The 18,402-nt window shown below is 57.3% G+C and overlaps 3 protein-coding genes and 1 non-coding gene across 11 annotated transcripts in view; 3 read left to right on the top strand and 1 right to left on the bottom strand.

Moving 5' to 3' along the window:
* The window catches only part of ZER1 (zyg-11 related cell cycle regulator), a 39,874-nt gene extending 29,787 nt beyond the window's left edge, over positions 1-10,087 (top strand). For all 4 annotated transcript variants that reach the window (XM_019795242.2, XM_002915192.4, XM_034664636.1 and 1 more), the window contains 8 exons: positions 1,223-1,438; positions 2,168-2,209; positions 2,369-2,488; positions 3,717-3,832; positions 4,157-4,345; positions 5,317-5,414; positions 7,071-7,173; positions 8,416-10,087. In XM_019795242.2, the coding sequence (XP_019650801.1) occupies positions 1,223-1,438; positions 2,168-2,209; positions 2,369-2,488; positions 3,717-3,832; positions 4,157-4,345; positions 5,317-5,414; positions 7,071-7,173; positions 8,416-8,473 (942 nt within the window). In that variant the 3' untranslated portion in view covers positions 8,474-10,087. The remainder of the gene's footprint in view (positions 1-1,222; positions 1,439-2,167; positions 2,210-2,368; positions 2,489-3,716; positions 3,833-4,156; positions 4,346-5,316; positions 5,415-7,070; positions 7,174-8,415) is intronic.
* Positions 2,779-2,851, top strand: TRNAK-CUU. Its single transcript has one exon. It is a non-coding gene; the product is annotated as a tRNA-Lys (tRNA).
* A 3,424-nt stretch (positions 10,088-13,511) lies between the features above and the next one.
* On the top strand, positions 13,512-16,842 carry ZDHHC12 (zinc finger DHHC-type palmitoyltransferase 12). 5 transcript variants are annotated; one of them, XM_011219683.3, is made up of 5 exons: positions 13,512-13,668; positions 15,084-15,220; positions 15,595-15,672; positions 15,861-16,024; positions 16,207-16,842. In XM_011219683.3, the coding sequence occupies exons 1-5, from the start codon at positions 13,569-13,571 to the stop codon at positions 16,535-16,537; spliced, it is 810 nt and encodes a 269-aa protein (XP_011217985.1). In that variant the 5' UTR covers positions 13,512-13,568; the 3' UTR covers positions 16,538-16,842. The 5 variants fall into 5 exon arrangements, with proteins under 5 accessions (XP_011217985.1, XP_002915237.1, XP_019650800.1 ...); XM_002915191.4 differs by having other exon boundaries at positions 15,858-16,024; XM_019795241.2 differs by having other exon boundaries at positions 15,858-16,024; positions 16,176-16,842.
* A 142-nt stretch (positions 16,843-16,984) lies between these two features.
* The window catches only part of PKN3 (protein kinase N3), a 10,592-nt gene continuing 9,174 nt past the window's right edge, over positions 16,985-18,402 (bottom strand). Inside the window, exons 17-21 of the mRNA XM_034663736.1 lie at positions 18,340-18,401; positions 17,761-17,903; positions 17,564-17,671; positions 17,322-17,402; positions 16,985-17,229 (exon numbers count right to left, since the gene is read on the bottom strand). Of these exons, the coding sequence (XP_034519627.1) occupies positions 17,017-17,229; positions 17,322-17,402; positions 17,564-17,671; positions 17,761-17,903; positions 18,340-18,401 (607 nt within the window). The 3' untranslated portion in view covers positions 16,985-17,016. The remainder of the gene's footprint in view (positions 17,230-17,321; positions 17,403-17,563; positions 17,672-17,760; positions 17,904-18,339; position 18,402) is intronic.

Genomic DNA, 18,402 nt, shown 5'->3' with positions numbered 1-18,402 from the left:
GACCTGGAAAAGTAACATACCCACACAATGGGATATTAGGGTATATCTGTACATCCCTAATGTGGAAAGATGTCCACTGCATGTTGATATGCAAAGTTTTGGACCAGTATTTATAATATCTTTTTTTGCCTCACCTCTCCCGCAAATATATATTTGTATTTGCGTGATAGAAAAATCTAGAAAGACATGCACCAAACTTTTAACAGTGATTACTTCTGTGGAATAAAGTGAGAGACTTTTTAACTTTTCGCTCAAATACTACTATTTGAACTTTTTACAGTAAGTATTGGCTCTTGTAATTTAAAATAATTTTTTCTCAAATTAAAAAAATTATGGGTAATTGGGGGGAAAAAGTTAACTAAGGGTGCTACCCTCTACATTACGTAATTGATGAAGTACGATGATCTCCCAAAATCTAACGAGAAAGGATGGAAGGATATTAAATTACAGGCACATGCTCTAAGAATACTTAAAAAAAAAAAGCCCATAGACAACGCAAAAAGAAATCAAAGATGTCGAGCGGCGTGAGGCCGCCTACTCTGCCAGTGGGACTGTAAACCGTACAGCCACTTTGGCAAACAGTCTGGTGTCACCTGGTCAAGTTGAAGACGTGCCCGCCGCGCGTGACCCAGAAGCCCGTGTGCGTGGACGCCAGGATGCATGCACGAGACATCGTGTGAGGTTGCCAAGCGCTGAAGCCTCCTCAGATGTCCACCAACAGTGGGATGGGCGAGGAAATTCAAGGACCGTAATGCAGTGGGCAAGTGAATGCTTTTCAGCAACGAGATCGTTGAACTTGCAAACCTGTGGTAGACAACGATAAGCAAGATGCTAGAGAGTGTTTCGTGCAGACTAGCAGGGACAGTAGTTCTCTCGAGTGGGGAGAGGGGCTGATGACCAGGAAGGGACCCACGGGGATTTCTGGGTGCCGGCAGTGTTCTATTTCTTGACCCAGGCGGTGGTTACATGGTTGCCGAAAAGCTTGTTCGCTTCATAAATGCTCATAAAACTATACATTTGTGTTTTATGCCCTCTTCTGTATGAAGATTATATTTCACCATTTTTTTAAAATGTTAACAAGAAAAGGCTTGGAATCTCCTCTTCCAGAAAGCCTTCCCGGACCGCCACGGCTCTGGCTGATCTCACGCCTCCAGAGCGCCCCTGGAGTCCAGCTCCCGAGTCCCACCCTGACTGTGCTTCCCTGTCTCCCGGCCCGGCCCAGGTCCAGCGGAACTGCTGTCTGACCCTCTGTAACTTCAGCATCCCTGAGGAGCTGGAATTCCAGTACCGCCGGGTCAACGAGCTCCTGCTGAGCATCCTCAGCCCCACGCGCCAGGACGAGTCGATCCAGCGCATCGCCGTGCACCTGTGCAACGCCCTCGTCTGCCAAGTGGACAACGACCACAAGGAGGCCGTGGGCAAGATGGGCTTTGTTGTGGTGCGTGCCCTTGGGCGGCGCCGCCTCCCCTCCCTCCCTGCCTGCCATCTCCAGAGCCCCTCTGCCGCAGGAAGGATTGAGGCTAGACCGAAGGAAGAATCTCCTCACCGTGAATGTGGCTTATGTCCCTGGAGATTTGCTCTGCCTAGAACACTCTGGCATCCTCTCCCAGCTGCTCCATCCGCCCATTTGCTCCCACCGTCCAGGCCAATCCTGGCTCCTCAGACCAGGTCCCGTTAGGTCCTTCTCACTGGGGTATCTCAGGGACTGTTTAATGCCGGCCTCCCCACTGGGTTGTGAGTTCTGCAAGGAAGGACACTGTGTATGCTCGTTCCTTCTTCCATCATGACAGCCCCAGCGCGTTTTAGCGTGGGGCCTGGCACACAGTGGGGAGGTAAGTATTTGCCGAAGAACGGAAGGAAAAGATGAGGAAGGAGTGTCTGGTCTCCTCTTACTTTGGCGCCGCATAGGCCGGAGCCCACAGAGCGGAGGGCCAGGCCCAAAGCTACACAGGGAGCCGGGGTGGAGCCGGGACGAGCACCCAGGCCTCCCGATGCTGGGGACCAAGGCTGTGGGATGCAGCCCCCCAGACCAGAGGGGCACGTTTGGTCTTGTCAGGATGCATTAGCCAGGAGTAGACGTGCTGACTCTCCTCTCTCCATCTTGGGTCTTGGGGGACACATAGCTCTTGAACCCTGTCCCCCCGCAAGTTCTCTTCTCTGCCCACAGACCATGCTGAAGCTGATTCAGAAGAAGCTGCTGGACAAGATAGTAAGTCGAGCCTTCATGAAGCCACTCCACCCCTCCCGTAGCCTGACGGGATGGTTTGCCCCTGGAGGATACCCATGTTTTGTTAGGGGACGCCCTCACGGGTGCCAGAGCCTGCGGGGCCCTCCAGGTGAGCTGTGCTGAGCCCGCCTCTCCCTTCAGTGTGACCAGGTGATGGAGTTCTCCTGGAGCGCCCTGTGGAACATCACGGACGAGACGCCCGACAACTGCGAGATGTTCCTCAATTTCAACGGCATGAAGCTCTTCCTGGATTGCCTGAAGGTACTGCCCGTGGTCGGCACAGCGGCCTCCTTGACCACCCACATGGCCACCCTCCTATCCCCGGGCATCCCACCACCCAGATCCGTCAGCAACCTCTCTCCCCGTGGGCAGTGGGGGCCGACTTACAGGCCCACCCCTCTCTTAGAGCCCTCCCTCCAACGGAAAAACCAGTCCTGTCCTTGTCCACAGTGATTTCCCAGGCTGCCCACAGTCTGGGTGGGGTTCGCTGGGACATCAGCTGGATAGAATTCTGTCCAGTAGGACGGTCTTTTAAAAGTCATCCTTGGGGCGCCTGGCTGGCTCAGTTCGTAGAGCATGTGACTCTTGATCTCAAGGTCGTGAGTTCAAGCCCCACGTTGGGCATAGAGCTTCCTTTAAAAAAATTGGGGCGTCTGGGTGGCTCAGTCGTTAGGCGTCTGTCTTCGGCCCAGGGCGTGATCCCGGAGTTCTGGGATCGAGCCCTGCATCGGGCTCCTCTGCTGGGANGCTATGAGCCTGCTTCTTCCTCTCCCACTCCCCCTGCTTGTGTTCCCTCTCTCGCTGGCTGTGTCTCTCTGTCAGATAAATAAATAAAATCTTTTAAAAAAAATAAATCAATAAATAAAATTAAATAAATAGTGCAATTATAAAAAAATATATACACCTCATCCTTTATTTTCTTGTTCTAGTTTCTTTTTTTCTTTTTTTTTAAAGATTTTATTTATTTATTTGACAGAGATAGAGACAGCCAGCGAGAGAGGGAACACAAGCAGGGGGAGTGGGAGAGGAAGAAGCAGGCTCATAGCAGAGGAGCCTGATGTGGGGCTCCGATCCCATAACGCCGGGATCACGCCCTGAGCTGAAGGCAGACGCTTAACCGCTGTGCCACCCAGGCGCCCCTCTTGTTCTAGTTTCAATGAGGTTTCCCTTCAACAAAATTTTGAGCTTTTGGCAAATAGAACCCTGTTTGTCCTCTTTGGAGTTTTTTAGGTCAGATCTCCACTCAGCCTTTAATTTTGTAGCAGGGAGCCCCCACCATTTGAATCCCATACGGTACGTACCCAGCGCTGCATTCGTGCTGTAGAAGATGCGAGGACAGCAGTGTATCGTTCCCCATCTTGATCTGGTTGGAATGGCCAGACGCCCATAAATTTTCTCGGTTAACGGTACCAGACGCTTCACAACAAAACCGCACCAGATGCTAATTAAGTATTAATCAATGTGGCCCCGCTGGCTCTCATTTTGTCAGGAATTCCCAGAGAAGCAGGAACTGCATCGGAACATGCTAGGACTCTTGGGAAACGTGGCCGAGGTGAAGGAGCTGCGGCCCCAGCTAATGACTTCCCAGTTTATCAGTGTCTTCAGGTTGGTATTTCTTTCCTTTCCCTTTTTGCCTTGGCTGCCAGGATGCTCAGGGCTGTAGTCTGTGTTCAGTTGCAGCAACTGCTGTCTGCCTAGGTTTCTGTTAGAAATGTCACTTTCTGTCTTTAAGTGGTGTCTCTCAAGCCTCCCTAAATGGTCCTCGTGTAGCTGTGTCTTCAGCAACCTCGGATCTTTAGAATAGTCACCGGGGTATGGATAATAGATGATAAATCAGCAACACCTCTGGCATCCGGTTTGTAAGCTGGGGCCCAGCAGCTGGTGTCTGAAGAGGGACTTGGAGGGATTTTTCTCTCTCCTCCTTGGCAGCAACCTGCTGGAGAGCAAGGCCGATGGGATCGAGGTTTCGTACAACGCCTGCGGCGTCCTCTCCCACATCATGTTCGATGGGCCCGAGGCGTGGGGCATCTGCGAACCCCCGCGGGGGGAGGTGGAGGAGCGCATGTGGGCAGCCATCCAGAGCTGGGACATCAACTCTCGGAGAAACATCAATTACAGGTGCGGAGCGGAGAGGGGAGGAGGGAGGAGTGTGCGAGTGGGGTCCGTGGGGAGGCAGGACGCTCGTTCCCAGCAAGGCCTTTCTTCTCGTGCCCTGTCGGCTCTGGCTGAGGGACAGCCCCCGCACAGCACACAGGTCACCCATAAAGCTGGGCGCATGTTTCGTGCACACCAGCACCTGCGTGTACCCAAAACTTGCTGTTGACAAACATCTGAGACGTGTTTCTTTGTGGGAAGAAAGAAGAAGAGGAAAATACCGACATGCGCTAGGGAACAAAACAGAAGCCATTCGTGAGCTCGCTCCCCGAAAGAACCTCTGCTCCTGGTCTGGGGCCTCCCCTTCCAGCAGCTTCCCTCAGCTCTGATTTCATTCCTTGCAGTGCAGCTGGGGTCAAGTCTTCCTAGCTCATGGCTAGGTTTGCAGCCACAGGCTAGGGGTCTCCCTCCTCATGTTGCGACTCGGTGGCCTTCTGGGTGCCCATGGGCCATCTTGTACGGATCAACGCTGACAGCAAAAACCCATATTGGGAGGAGCGGGCTCACGCTTGTGGCTCTGCCGGTGCTCTGGGAACTGCCGTTCCCAGGGAGACATGAGGTGGAATCCCCGGCCCAGGGGGTTTGCATTTTTCAGGCTCTGGGACCATGACTCCAAGGTGCCTGCAGAAGGCCATCATAAGTCTCATTTCCATTTCTCAGGGTACTTCTCCCTGCCTCCCCAAGACCAGCTTGCTCCTCCTTGCCCAGGTGCCCCGTTTCTACACCACCTGATCTGTGTCGCTCCTGCCTCCCTTCCGCACCCCTGCGCTTGACCTCTCTCACAAGCGGCTTCCCTTCGCAGAGCCTGAAGGGCCCGATGCCCTACCTCCGCAGGGTCCTACTAGCCTGCTTGTGGGGGGTGAGCCCTCCAGCAGGGGAAGATGCACTCCCCCAACCTCCGGCATCAGAAGTGACCCTGATCTCTCTTTCTACAGGTCATTTGAGCCAATTCTTCGTCTCCTTCCCCAGGGCATCTCCCCTGTCAGCCAGCACTGGGCCACCTGGGCCCTGTACAACCTAGTCTCTGTCTACCGTGAGTACCCACTTGCCCTTTGTTCACAGGGCTGCTCACGGGGCTGCAAGCACACTTGCCCCCTGCGAGCTTATAACCCGGGCGCGGAGTACTAAGAGAGCTGGTGTCAGCGTCTGTACCTGAGAGCACGGCCCTCCACTTTCCAGCATCTGTGGGACGCCCAGCATAATGGCTGGCCCCACCTCATCGCCAGAAGCTAGTCTGGCAGGTCCAACGGCCCGTCCAGAGTTCCCAGATAGCTTTCTTAATGCCTCCTGCTTCTCCGTGCCCCTGCAAGACAGAGTAAGACCAACCCAAACAAAGAACTAAGCCCTGAGGAAACAGAGTTCCAAGGGAATAGGAGAGAACTTTTTAAAACAATTCTGACTTTATTCCTCTAAGAGTGCCCCATCCTCCCATAGAAGAGCCTGAACCGTCCTCTGCTGCGTGGCTTTGGGGGGGAGGAGAAAGAAGGTATAGCACTAGGAGACCTTGATGACAGGTCAGGATTGAGCCTCGTTCTCTTTCTTCCTGGTTATGTGACCTCATGCAGGTTATTTAACCTCACTGGGCCTCAGTTTCCTCCACTGTAGAATGGGGACAGCGATCGTGCCTACCTCATAAGATTGATGTGAAAAGAGAACTAGCGCAAAGTGCCCAGCCCGGTGCCCGTATCCTGCTCAGTCCCTCTAACTGGCAGAGTGGATCAGAGTGCGGGCTCTGGGGGCAGACATCTGGCTTTGAACCCTGGCTCTCCCACTTGCTTTGGCTGTGTTTCTTTGAGCAGGTTTCTCAACCTCTCTATGCCTCAATTTCCTCATCTTTAAAATGGGATAAAAATAGGATTGCTGTGAAGTAAGGGATATAAAGTACTCGGAACTGCTTGGCCCGTGCCAACTCTGCAGTAAGCATCAGCTTTTTTCATTACTAAAAAGTAGCCCCTGACCTCCGAGAGGCAGTGTAGTCCAGAGGGAAGGGCCCTGAGCTGGGACTCCCTCAGACAAGCTTCCAGAGTGACTTCGGATGAATTCCTTCATCCCTCTAAACCTCAGTTCTTTCATCTGTGAAATGGAGAGCATAAAAGTAACTCTTGACTGCACGGGGCTGCAGGGGTGGAGGGGTGGGGAGGGTCCACTGAAATGCCCGTGTTCTCCAGGGAGCATAATGTCCTGATCCTGAGCACTAGAATATTCTTTATTGGCGTGAACCCTGAGCCACCCAATAATAGGAAGGAATGCTGGTTCCAGCCTGGCTGGCCACCAAAATCAGCGGGTAGTATACTGTTAAATATACAAATAAGTTCAGGTTCCTGGGTCTGTTGACTCAGAATACCCAAACGCAGGCTTAGGAATCTCTGTCTTTACAAAAACTTCTCAGAGAATAGAAGCCACTGGTTTGGGTGTTATTTCCCATGGGGTGAGCTGTGGAAAGACATGTGGCTGCGTCCCAAAGTAGCCTTTCCCAAGGACTCAGTCCTTGCTCCCCCTGTGGACCCAGGAACTGAGGCCCATGGGGCTAGGCAAACAGGCGGCTCCGGGCACAGCAGTGTCCTTACCCAGGCGCGCGTCTCCACTCCCCACACGTCTGGGGAGGGCAGCCCTCGTGGCAAGGGTGGGTTCTGGGCCACAGGCTGCTGGAAGACCGACCTGATCACCTGCTGTCTGCCCCTCCCCGCAGCCGACAAGTACTGCCCCCTGCTGATCAAAGAGGGGGGACTGCCCCTGCTGAGGGACATGATCAAGATGGCAACCGCTCGGCAGGAGACGAAGGAAATGGCCCGGTAAGAGACAGGCGGTGTTTCTGCTTGCAGCCTCCATGGGGGGGGGGAGGCGGGGACACCGTGGGGGCCCCCTGAGATTCGCAGGGGCAAGTCGGAGCGGAGTGTGGAGGCAGACAGCTTACTGCCGTCCGGGGGGCCCGCTCTCACGGAGCATCACTGCCCTCCTCTGTAAGCTTCCTTTCCTCTTACTCCCAACGAATTCCATCCTCTCCTCCCTGGCCCTTACCAAGTCAGGTCAGAATTCACCATTTTTGGCCAAAGACCTTCCAGTGAAAGAGGACAGCGCGTGGTAAAGTACATTCTAGAGAACTGGCAGGCAAGTGCAGATGGGTTTGCACACGTCAAGGTGTGCAGGTCGCGCACATGGCAGAGCTGCCAATCCCTTGGAACATCTACCCCAGTCCCTTTGAGCATCTCTCTAAGACCTGAGATGTGTATCCGAGCTGGCCGGCCTGTCTGAAGCAGGTGTGAGTGACACCAAGAGGGAGTTCAGAAGTCACCCCGCCCATCCCACTCCCGTCCCCCCTTACTGGGCACCCCTTACTTCCTAAGAGGCAGTAGGCACCCCTTTAGCATACGGAGGCTGCAGTGAACACCGCCCCCTGCCCCTGACCCACCCAAAGGCTTAGTGCGCAACAGGAAGGCCACCTGAGGTCCCACATGACACCTGATTGCAGCGGGGCAGCGGTTCTCAAGGGTCTGTCTGGAGGGGGGCACGAGACTGGGGCTCTGGGCCTGGCCGCTGGAGGGTGTCAGGGCCCCTCGTGCCGGCACAGCTGCCCTGGCGCCACCCGCATCGCCTCGGGATCAGGATCTCTGGGCGAATCTGACACGCAGGCAGTGCGGGGACCACTAGTAGGCTTCTGCGGGTAGGCAGGGGGAAAGGGAAGAAGGCAGGCAGGACTCAAGAAAGGAACAGAGAGGGTTGTGAAGGTCAGGCCTGAGCCGATTCAGGGGAGCCCCTAACCAGAGAGGCCCTCGGGCTGAGAGGTAGGGAAGGGGGGGCCAGGGAGGAAGGAGGGGAGCACAGGGGGCCAATAGTATTGGTGACCACAGGTGCCATTTCCTGGGCACTCGGCATGTGCCAGCCGCCCGCCAGCACCCCCCCAACACACCCCCTCTGTCTGCATCAGCATCGCTGCTGACATTTGCCAGCAAATCCAGAGGCCTCATCTGCCGGGGGGAGCCAGGCCCCCCTGACCCAAGGCCGCCCTCTGACCTTCTCTCTCCCGCGGTCTCCAGCAAGGTGATCGAGCACTGCAGTAACTTTAAAGAGGAGAACATGGACACGTCCAGATAGAGGCTCCGCCCCCACGGCCGCCACTGGTCTGGACCACGAGGCCGGGAGGAAGCTCTCAAGCAGCCCAGCGGGTGGACCCCCACCAGGGAGCCTCCCGCTGGATGAAGGGACACGGGGACTTTTGCACAACCGACGCTTTTCCTTATTAGTGAGATATATATATATTATATATATATATTATTTTTTTTGGTTAGGAAGTGTGAAGTTTTGTGTGTATGATTTCTGTACAAAAACAAAAGAACACTCCTTGCGTCCCTGCAGCTTCCTCGGCCACTCTCAAGCCCCAACTCCAAGCCTTCATTGCTGCCACTCACTCCTACCCCCTCAGAGGAAATGCCTCTAACGTTGTGAGAGTGCAGTCCCTTCCCAGTGACCTCAGACCCTGGCCTCGCTTCCCATTAGGAGAGGCAGCGGGCTTCTAACAGCCCACTCCAGCACCCCAACCCACCCGCCTAAGCCTGAGAACCCCATCTAGGCTCCTGGGTGGGGCCAATGGGGTTTGGGATGAAAACTAGCCCCACTGGGTCTCCCAAATGCCTTGGTGCTCCCAGCCGTGGGCCATCTGGGGCAAGAAAGTGAGTGCCCAGGCCCAGGCCGCCCCAGCCCCAGGGGACCCTCAGGAGCGGGGCTCCCAGTGGCCCCGCCAGTTCTCTGGCCAGGCCTGCCTGAGGCCACGCTGCTACGGAGGCTGCCTCCTGGTCTCCCACCAGGTCCCAGGCTACTGAAGGCCCCAGCCCAGGGTTGGTCAGAACTCAGGCAGATTCCACTGCCCCTTCTGCCACACATATTCAGCGCCCGCCCCAGCCCCGGGAGCCAGCACCGCCAGGGCCAGGGGCTTGCTCCTCACTCCCCAGCCCTTCCCCTGCCCGCAGCACCCATGGTGCCCAGGCACCCCCACCAGCAGAACTGAGCCGGCCTCCTTTGCGCCCCACCCCGACCTGCCCCCCTGCCCGGAGGACCCCACACGTCTCTCAGTGAGGCAGGAGGTCCCGGCTCCAGCCGGACCGCAGCAACAGGTAGCTGCCTCCAGACCAGCAACGGGGCCCAGCCTGCAGTGGCCCCACCCGGGCCCTTCTCAGCCCCTCCTCCCTGCCCCCAGGCTTTACCTTGGAACCTCTGTGCTGTGTTTCAGAGAAGTGTGAGCTGCAAATGTATCTTGAAATATCTTGTGGTCCTCCCTTCATGTAACTCCGAATTGCTTCTCTGGAGACAGGCAGCAGTGAAGGGGCCCCTCCAGAACAAGGCCTGGGGGAGCAGTGCCGACTCTGCAGGCATCCCCCAAGGGGATGACCTCTCTTCCTTCCTACTTCCCTAGGCCTGTGTTTGGATTCTCCTAGCATTTCTGCCTCGAGGTAGAACAGGCTGGATGAACAGCCCAAGGGAGAGGCACCAGGCCTCCCCAGAAGTCTGTCCCTGCCAGCCCTGGGAAGGGGCGGCTGCCCTGTGCTTCCCAAGCTTGGCAGACAGGCCACGCCTGCCCCTCCCCTCCATGCTCACATGGCCTGAGCCAGACCCCTGGGCAGAGTTCACATCCCATTGCTTTACCACCTGGGGCCTGGGTAAATGTCTGTACTTTGGGATGTCACAGAAATACATTTTTGTGCAAAGTGGAAAGATTGGAGTGTCTTTTTTTGCAGAAGGGATGGGGTCAGGAGAGGGGCTGGAGCCAGTTGGGGCGCTAGCCCTTAGATGAGAGGACGTGCAGCAGAGAGGGTGCCTCAGGTCAATTCCTGTGCCTAGCCTGGAGGGCCAGTCCACTGCAGCCTGGGAACAGGTGGCAGGTTGGGCTGAAGTACCTGGCTCCTCTCATTCTCTCCATACCCCCATGCCCAGGTACTGGGATACAGCTGGCAACAGGCCACCTGCTCAGGGTGTCCAGTCTGATGGTAGAGATGATGTGTGTGATATTACGACCCAGTGTGCAGTGGGCAGGGAGAACAGGGAGGGCGCCTCCCGTGGGCTGGTGGGAGTGGAGGGGGTCCCGGGGGGACAGGAGTTAGCTGGGCGACCGTGCTTCAGCGAGGGAAGAGCGCCTTCAGTGTGGAGGTAAGAGACAACATGGTGTCCTTGAGCAGGCAGGGAGGCTTCTCACGAGAGGACACGTGTGAGCTGAATCCAGCAAAATACAAGGCTGCCAGGGGGCGTTTGGGGGGCTCAGTTGGTTAAGCATCTGATTCTTGATTTCACCTGAGGTCATGATCTTAGGGTCGTGGGACTGAGCCCCGTGTTGGGATTCTCTCTCTCTCTCCCTCTGCCCCTCCCCTCCTTTAAAATAAATAAATCTTAAAAAAAAGAGAAAGAAAAAGGAAGGAAGGAAAGAAAGAAAGAAGAAAGAAAGAAAAAGAAAGAAAGAAAAAGAAGGAAGGAAGAAAGAAAAAAAGGAAGGAAGGAAGAGAAAGAAAAGAAAAGAAAAGAAAAGAAAAGAAAAGAAAAGAAAAGAAAAGAAAAGAAAGAAAAGACAGGGCTGCCAGGCCTGACCACGGGGGAGCCACGGGAAGAGCACTGCAGACAGAGGGCCCCGCTAGAGGGGACTTACAGGGAGAGCCGCGCAGCACCCCCTGCAGCGGCAGCAGCGGAGCGAAGGAACAAGAGCACGAGCGGGAGGACGCGGAGGTGCAGCCGGGAGTCCCGCTTTGTCCTGGGAGTGCACTCGGCGCTCCTAAGGTGCTGGGAGCCGATCAAAGGGGCTCATTCCCCCACACATGCCAGGTGGGTGCGTGCCCAGTGCCCAGAGACAAAGACTCACTCCTTGACCAAACTCTAGTCAGGCCCCTGAGCCCCTTCTCAACTAGGCCTCAACCTGGGCCTGTAAGAGCCCTACTACGGGTTCTCACCACAAGTGATATTGTCCATCTCCCTCCCCCACCTTAAAACACTTAACCACTAAGGTAGTTTCTAACAGTTCAAGGTCGCAGCCCTAGGATGACCCCAGTCCCCCTTAAACAGCCTGCCAGAGAGGGCTCAAGGATGCCAAAAGAATTTACTATTTATTTTAGCCACCATCTGACCAGAGCCTCCCCCGCCCCCGTTTTTGAGCATTTACTAAAAAGGCCTTGCAGTTGGAAAGCCTTTCTCTGTCCCTTTGAAATGTATTTGTGTCTTCTACAACTCAGGAGACCTGAAAGCCATTCCTTCAAAGAGCAATGCTGAGGAAGGATCAGGCCTCCGTCTCCCAGTGTCTGTGGGAGGACAGGCACCTAACTTCAACTATTGCCAGCTAGCACACACAGCTGGCCTACTCAGCATTTACACTGACCAACCCTTTGTAATTTTTCACTTCCCTGAGTCTGTTCAAGCCACCACTGTTCCCTCTCTCCACTGCCTCCCGCTCCCTTTAAAACACCCAGTCACCTCTGTACAAATCAGAGCTGCGTTCAACTTACACTGCAATAGCATCTTACTGATGAAAATCTGTCCTTACCACCTTAACTAGTGTCTGACTTTACCTTTCACACCAGCACAGGGCCTGACTCATGGAAGCTTCGGGATGGTTTAAGTGTTTCCATTCAGCACACTAAGTAACCCACTGCAGTAACCAAGATTGAATTGTAAGTGACAGTCACTCAACTCAAATACCTACCGAGGCTAGTCAAAGGTGGGAGGGAATTCATTCACAGAACCTAGAGGTTAACATCAGCTTCGGGAATAGCTGGATCTAGGGGTCCAGACAACGTTGCGAAGACTCTCTCACTCCCTCTTTCAGGGCTTGCTTATCTCTATGACTCTAGAAGTTGGCTTCATTCTCTCCTGCCAGTTTCCCTCCACATACTGTAAAGACAGCTGCCAGCAGCCCTCACATCCTATTCAGTGTGCTTGAGGTCCAAAAGAATGCCCCTCTCTCTCGGCATTTATACAGTACTCTATAGAGTGATTCTGTTTGGTCCCGCTGAGTCACATGTCCACCAAGGACCAATCACTGGGGACACTGAGATAGGGAACCAGGTTTGGCGCTCTAGAGTAACATGCCCACATCTTGCCTCCTGTCACCCTGTGGAGTGAGGGGCACAGTTCCTCCAGAACCACATGGGATGGGGAAGAGTCAGTTCCCCAACAGAAAAGGGGATGCTGAGCTGACAAAACAATAGATGCCAGAAGAATGTACTGGAGGGGCCGGAGGGGCCCATCTGTTGGAGAAAGAAGGTGGATGCTAGTATCAATGGATGTTAGTATGAGTGGGAAGTGGGTGGAAAGGCCTGGCTGAATGGGGAATGCCCTGGGGACACAGCTGAAGGAATGTGAACAGTGAACGATGATGAGGCTTCGCCTTAGAAGAGCCCCGAGCCTGGGGTTGGGCGAGTCCTTCTGGCAGGGTGAGGTGTTGGCTTATAGCGGGGGAGATGACCAACCGCGCTAGACACCGACTGTGCTTGCATTGTTTAATCCTCCCAACCACCTTGGCGGGGCGGATGCTATCATCGGTCTTCGCTATATAGGCAGAAAACAGAGCTCAGAGTGGTTCGGTAACGTGCCCAGGCTCTCACAAGTAGGAAGAGGCAGTGCTGGTATTTCTGACTCTGACTTCACTTGGGCCCCTCGTACCCAGGATGCGCACCGACGGCCACTTTGGTCTCATCCTGTTTGCAATATCTAAAAATGAATAGCCAGGAGGTAAGGGTGTTACCACGGAGCAACCGAAGGCGAGTCCTGCCCCTCTAGAGACCTCAGGTATCGTACCCTTGAAACCGGCACAATTCCACAACCTGGAATCACACCAAACGTCTTGAACATGGAAGCGCCCAGGGAATTGTACGCATGCGCGAGGCCGTGGGGTTGGGGCGGGCGGGTTGGGAGCCCAAGGGGGCGGGGCCGAGACTCGCGCCTGCTCCTCAGCTCTCGAAAGTTACCTGACTAGTGGGGGCTGGGGTTGGGGGAGTTACCAGCTGCGCGCGCGCCGGGCCCGCCCTCAACCTCTTCAGGCACCTGTTGGCTTGAGGGCCTACTCGGCCGCAGCTGCCATCCAATAGACAGCCTCCCCGACCCAATCAGGCCCCGCCCACCTCCCAGATCCACCAATCCGCGGGTGGCCGTGTCCCCTCTCCCTCGAAGGGCCCGCCCCTCCGGGCGCTTCTTCCGGGTGGGGCCCCGGGCGGAGGAGATGGCGCCGTGGGCGCTTCTCAGCCCTGGGGTCCTGGTGCGGACCGGGCACACTGTGCTGACCTGGGGGATCACGCTGGTGCTCTTCCTGCACGATACCGGTGAGCCGGACCCCGCGCGACCCCAGACCCACCCGATCCCGCGTGGTTCCCCAGGCGTTTGGGTCTCACTGGGTCTCTTGCTGAAGCCCCAGAAATCCTGGGATTCACCCCGTTTCCGCCAGCCCCTGAGTCTCTTTCCCATCTATCATTCCAAGAGCCACCTGCCTTCTGCCTAATATCCAGCTGATCCCTAATTAATCCCAGCATCTTCCTGATCCCTCCCAGATGCCCTGTGCATCCCAGGACCCATCCGGTACCCGCCAGATCCGACGACCGACCTGAGCCCCCATCTCCCCTGATCCCGGGAACCACCCGGTCCTTCCCGGGAATTGACTCCCAACCGTCCCTCCGTAAGATTCCGAGCATCAAGTAGATCAAGGACTGGCACGCCGCTCACTTCCGTGACCACTAGCTGCCCAAGTCCAGGCTCCCCACCCTCTGGGGCAAGAAAACACCGAGGGGAGCGGCCTGCCCCTCATTTCCCCATCCTCACTTCTTGCCCTGAGGTCTCCATCCACCCCACTGACCCGACCGCACTAACATCGTTCCCCTCTTTACCTGCCAGGCTGCCTCCAATCCAAGTTCTTACCCTCCTTCCCTGCCAGCAAAGGTAGCCCCTACTCTCCCCTCCTTGCTCCAGCCTCAGCACCTGGACTGGGGGTGTTGTCACTTTCCTCCCAAGACCTTCTCAAGCCTCCTCCACGGTCTTCACCCTTAAGCCTAAAAACCTGCTCAGTCTTCCCATCAAAAAGGACCCCCAACCCCACCTTTCCTTCTCTGCTCCTTTTTACAACTAAGGGGCCCCAGAGCTGTCCACACTCTGTTATCTAACCTTCCCATGCCCCTCACTCCCCACCCCTGCTTCCACGAAATCCTCATTCACCCACATGGGCTGGACCCTTCCTGGCTGGGCCTTCCTATCTCGATCTCATCAGTGTATCAGACCTGGCTGGTCTCCCCATCATGGAACCGAGGGCAGGAACCCCTCCTCCCTCTCCCACACATCTAGTCAAGTCGGGCCCCTTCACCCCCTTACCCCTTATCTATCCATCCCTTTGTCTCCACTCTTCCTGCCAGTGCCTTTGTCTGGCTCCAGTAGCACAAGGGTTTTCAGAAACAGATCGGACCCTATAAGCTTCCATGCTTCCCTATTGCCCTTTGTCCTCCAGATAAAATGCAGATGAACTGCTTTTTTTTTTGCTTTTTTTTTTCCCTGGGCCCAAACTTCTCCCTCCTGTACCCTGTGCAGTGGCCACACTTGCAGACTTGACCACTCATCCACTCCTTAAACCCCATCTCCAGGCCTTTGCTCAGCCAGGGACAGACTCCCCTCCTTCAGCTACACCCCCCCACGACACAGCCTCCTCCTTCTTGGCTTCGGCCCCAGCCTCACTCTCCTTCTCCGGCCTCTCCAGCGCTGCGGCAGTGGGAAGAGCAGGGGGAGCTGCTCCCGCCCCTTACCTTCCTGCTCCTCGTGCTGGGTTCCCTGCTGCTCTACCTGGCCGTGTCGCTCATGGACCCGGGCTATGTGAATGTCCAGCCCCAGCCCCAGGTAACCAGGGGGCCCCTGGGGGCCAGAACCCTTCCTCCCACCAACAGGACACGCAAGGCCCCTGTAATGGTCTCATGCCAGGATCTGTGCAGAGCGCTTTGCCGGGGGTACCTCAGTGAATCCTCTTAGCGGCCCTAGAACCCCATCCTATGATGAGGAAATCGCCAAGGCCCAGCGAGGGGAAACAACTGGCAGAGGTCACACAGCTTCGCTTCGCTGGGACCACAGCACTCTGCCCCACCTTACCCCCTCCATGACACAGGGGCTGGGCCCCCAACTGCAGAGACCCAGAGCGAAGCTAGCCCCCAAGGGAAACACCCACCTGTGCTGCCTCCCAAGGGGACCCTATCTTATACCCCATCTCCCGCTTTCAGGAGGAGGCCAAGGAGGAGCAGACGGCCATGGTTCCCCAAGCCATCCCCCTTCGGCGCTGCAGATACTGTCTGGTGCTGGTGGGTGACCAGGGACCTCCACGGGAGGGCGCAGGGGCAAGCTGGAGACTCCCTGACCTGCCGTGGCCTCCCCCCTCCAGGAAGGCCTCCCAGAAGGAGGCCCCAGCCTCCTGACCTCATCACTACCCTCAGTCTTGGGCCCAGAGGGGAGCTGGCACTGAGCCCGCCTCCCTCCATGCCCACAGCAGCCCCTGAGGGCCCGGCACTGCCGCGAGTGCCGTCGCTGCGTGCGCCGCTATGACCACCACTGCCCCTGGATGGAGAACTGCGTGGGGGAGCGCAACCACCCGCTCTTCGTGGCCTACCTGGCGCTGCAGCTGGTGGTGCTTCTGTGGGGCCTGTACCTGGCATGGTGGGTTCCACTACCGCCCTGGGTGCGGGGGGAGGGCCGCAGCATGCGCCAGCAAGGCAAAGAGAGCCAGGACTCCCTCCTCGAGGCCTTGGACCTTCTCCCAAACGGCCTGCCCACCAGGGCTCCCTGGGGCACCCCTGCCCTCCTCCAGCCTCGGTCCCCATCTCTATCCTGCCCTGCAGGTCTGGCCTCCATTTCTTCCAGCCTTGGGGGCTGTGGCTGCGGTCCAGCGGGCTGCTGTTTGCCACCTTCCTGCTGCTCTCCTTCTTCTCTTTGGGGGCCAGCCTGCTCCTCGCCTCGCACCTCTACCTGGTGGCCAGCAACACCACCACCTGGGAGTTCATCTCCTCGCACCGCATTGCCTACCTCCGCCAGCGCACCAGCAACCCCTTCGACCGCGGCCTGACCCGCAACCTGGCCCACTTCTTCTGCGGATGGCCCTCGGGGTCCTGGGAGACCCTGTGGGCCGAGGGAGAGGACGAGGAGGAGGAGGGCAGGAGCCAGGCTGTTTAGGGTCGCTGGAGGCAAGGCCACCGTCTTGTGCCTGAAAACCAGAGGGGATGCCACCCCGCTGGGGTTGGCCCTCTGAGGGCCTGAGGTTCTTCGCTCCTGCCCGCTCCTCGCAGGCCTCAGAGCAGAGCTGAGCAACAGAAGCCCTGCCTCAGTGGGCAGTTCTGCCCTCCAGAGAAAGAAGGGGAGGCAGAGGACCTGGGGGGGGAGACCTTCAGCCTGCCCCCCATGCCAGGACACCTCCAGTGCAGAGTTTTATAAGTTTAATAATCCATAAAGCAAGTCAAGTGTTAAAAAACCAAACCGAACTGCTCCTTGCTGTGCCACCCTTTCTGGTCCAGGTCTCCCAGGGGGCAGGGAGCCCCCAGCAGCCCCGCTGCTGCCATTTCAAGGCCCAAGACCCACAAATAACCCGGCGAGGGCTGGGCCTCCAGGGCTGGGCGCGCAGCTGGGCAGACAGGGTGGACGTGCCAGAGAAGCCCTCAGGACTCCAGGAATCCCTCTGACACAAAGTCAAAGTCTCGGAAGGCGGCCTGCTGGCGGGCAGTCAGAGGGCAGCGGGGGTCAGGCGGGGTTAAGGCCGGCGGCAGCCCCGTGAACTCGCCCTCGAAGTAGCGCAGGTCCGTGGGGCCGCAGAGCAGGGGCTGGAAGGGGGGCTGGACGGTGCGGGCGAGCAGGGCCTGCCAGTCGGTGGTCTGGGGGCGAGGGCGGAGCTGCCTGAGACGACGAACAGGGGCACGCGGCCCCGTGACGCCTCCCCCTGTGCCAGGCCCCAGGGGCAACTCACCCTGAAAAAAGGCTGGGTCTTGATCTCCTCGGCATCCTGCTCACCCCCGCCCAGGCGCTGCTCCGGGCACTTCTGCAGGAGCTGGGCGAGAGGACCGGGGCTCACAGAGGGCACTCGGCCCCAGGCACTGCCCACCTGCCCAGGTTCCCCCAGCAAGCTGGGCCACAGGGCCCCGAGGGAATGGGTGGGGACGGCCCTCTGGGAGCCACAGCCGAGCCCAGCCCTGCCCCTGCGGTGATTACCTTCTGAATGAGCTCGAGCCCTTGCGCCGACAGAAAGCGGGGATATGGCGCATCTGCGTTGACGATGCAGTCAAATACCTCCTCCTCTGTGTCCCCCGGGAATGGGCACTGGGGGAAAAGGGGGCTCAGCAGGGTGCCTAAGCCACCCCCGCCCCACCCCCACCTAGAGGCCCCGGCAGCCCAGCTCCAGTGCTCACCTCGCCCACCAGCATTTCGTAGAGCAGCACGCCCAACCCCCACCAGTCCACAGCCCGTGTATAGGCCTCCTGGGTCAGCACTTCCGGGGCCAGGAACTCCGGGGTGCCGCAGAAGGTGCTTGTCCGGTCCCCAAAGCCGATCCCTGCAAGCCAGCATCCACACTGGTGTGGGCCCCATGGGTCGTAGCCGCATAACCTCAGTGGGTGTAAGAATCAACAGCCAACCCTCATGACCTCAGGTCCCAGACCCCGTGCCAAGCCCTGCCCCATACCCTTGGAGGTGGCGGCAGTTTTTATGCCATCTGACAGCGGGAAGGAGAGCCTCAGCCAAGCTCACATGCCAAGGTCACGAAGAAAAGGAGAACCGGTGCCCTCTCCCACCCTGAGCACAGCCTCTCTCTCTGGCTAAGGGCAAGCTGGGGCTCTTTAAGGGCCTCTGGGGTTGGGAAGGAAAAACCAGTGAGTCTTGCCGATCCCTGGAATGAGGGCCAGGGTGGGGGTGGGGGGCCCACAACTCTGCTGGCCTGGGCTGGCCGAGCAAGGCTGGAGGACACGGGATCCTGGACAGGAGGTACCCACCTTCCTTACACAGCCCAAAGTCTGCGATCTTCAGGAAACCCTGGGCATCCAGCAGAAGGTTAT

Source organism: Ailuropoda melanoleuca, chromosome 7 (assembly GCF_002007445.2).
Source record: "Ailuropoda melanoleuca isolate Jingjing chromosome 7, ASM200744v2, whole genome shotgun sequence".
Taxonomy (NCBI): domain Eukaryota; kingdom Metazoa; phylum Chordata; class Mammalia; order Carnivora; family Ursidae; genus Ailuropoda; species Ailuropoda melanoleuca.
This window is presented reverse-complemented; position numbering and strand designations above follow the sequence as displayed.

What these genes read in the sequence shown, in the direction of transcription:
- ZDHHC12 (XM_034664632.1), top strand. Translation starts at nt 13,569, where the DNA reads ATGGCGCCGTGGGCGCTTCTCAGCCCTGGGGTCCTGGTGCGGACCGGG. An exon ending in GCTCTTCCTGCACGATACCG is followed by an intron (nt 13,669 to 15,083) that starts GTGAGCCGGACC and finishes CGGCCTCTCCAG; the next exon opens with CGCTGCGGCAGTGGGAAGAG. An exon ending in ATGTCCAGCCCCAGCCCCAG is followed by an intron (nt 15,221 to 15,594) that starts GTAACCAGGGGG and finishes TCCCGCTTTCAG; the next exon opens with GAGGAGGCCAAGGAGGAGCA.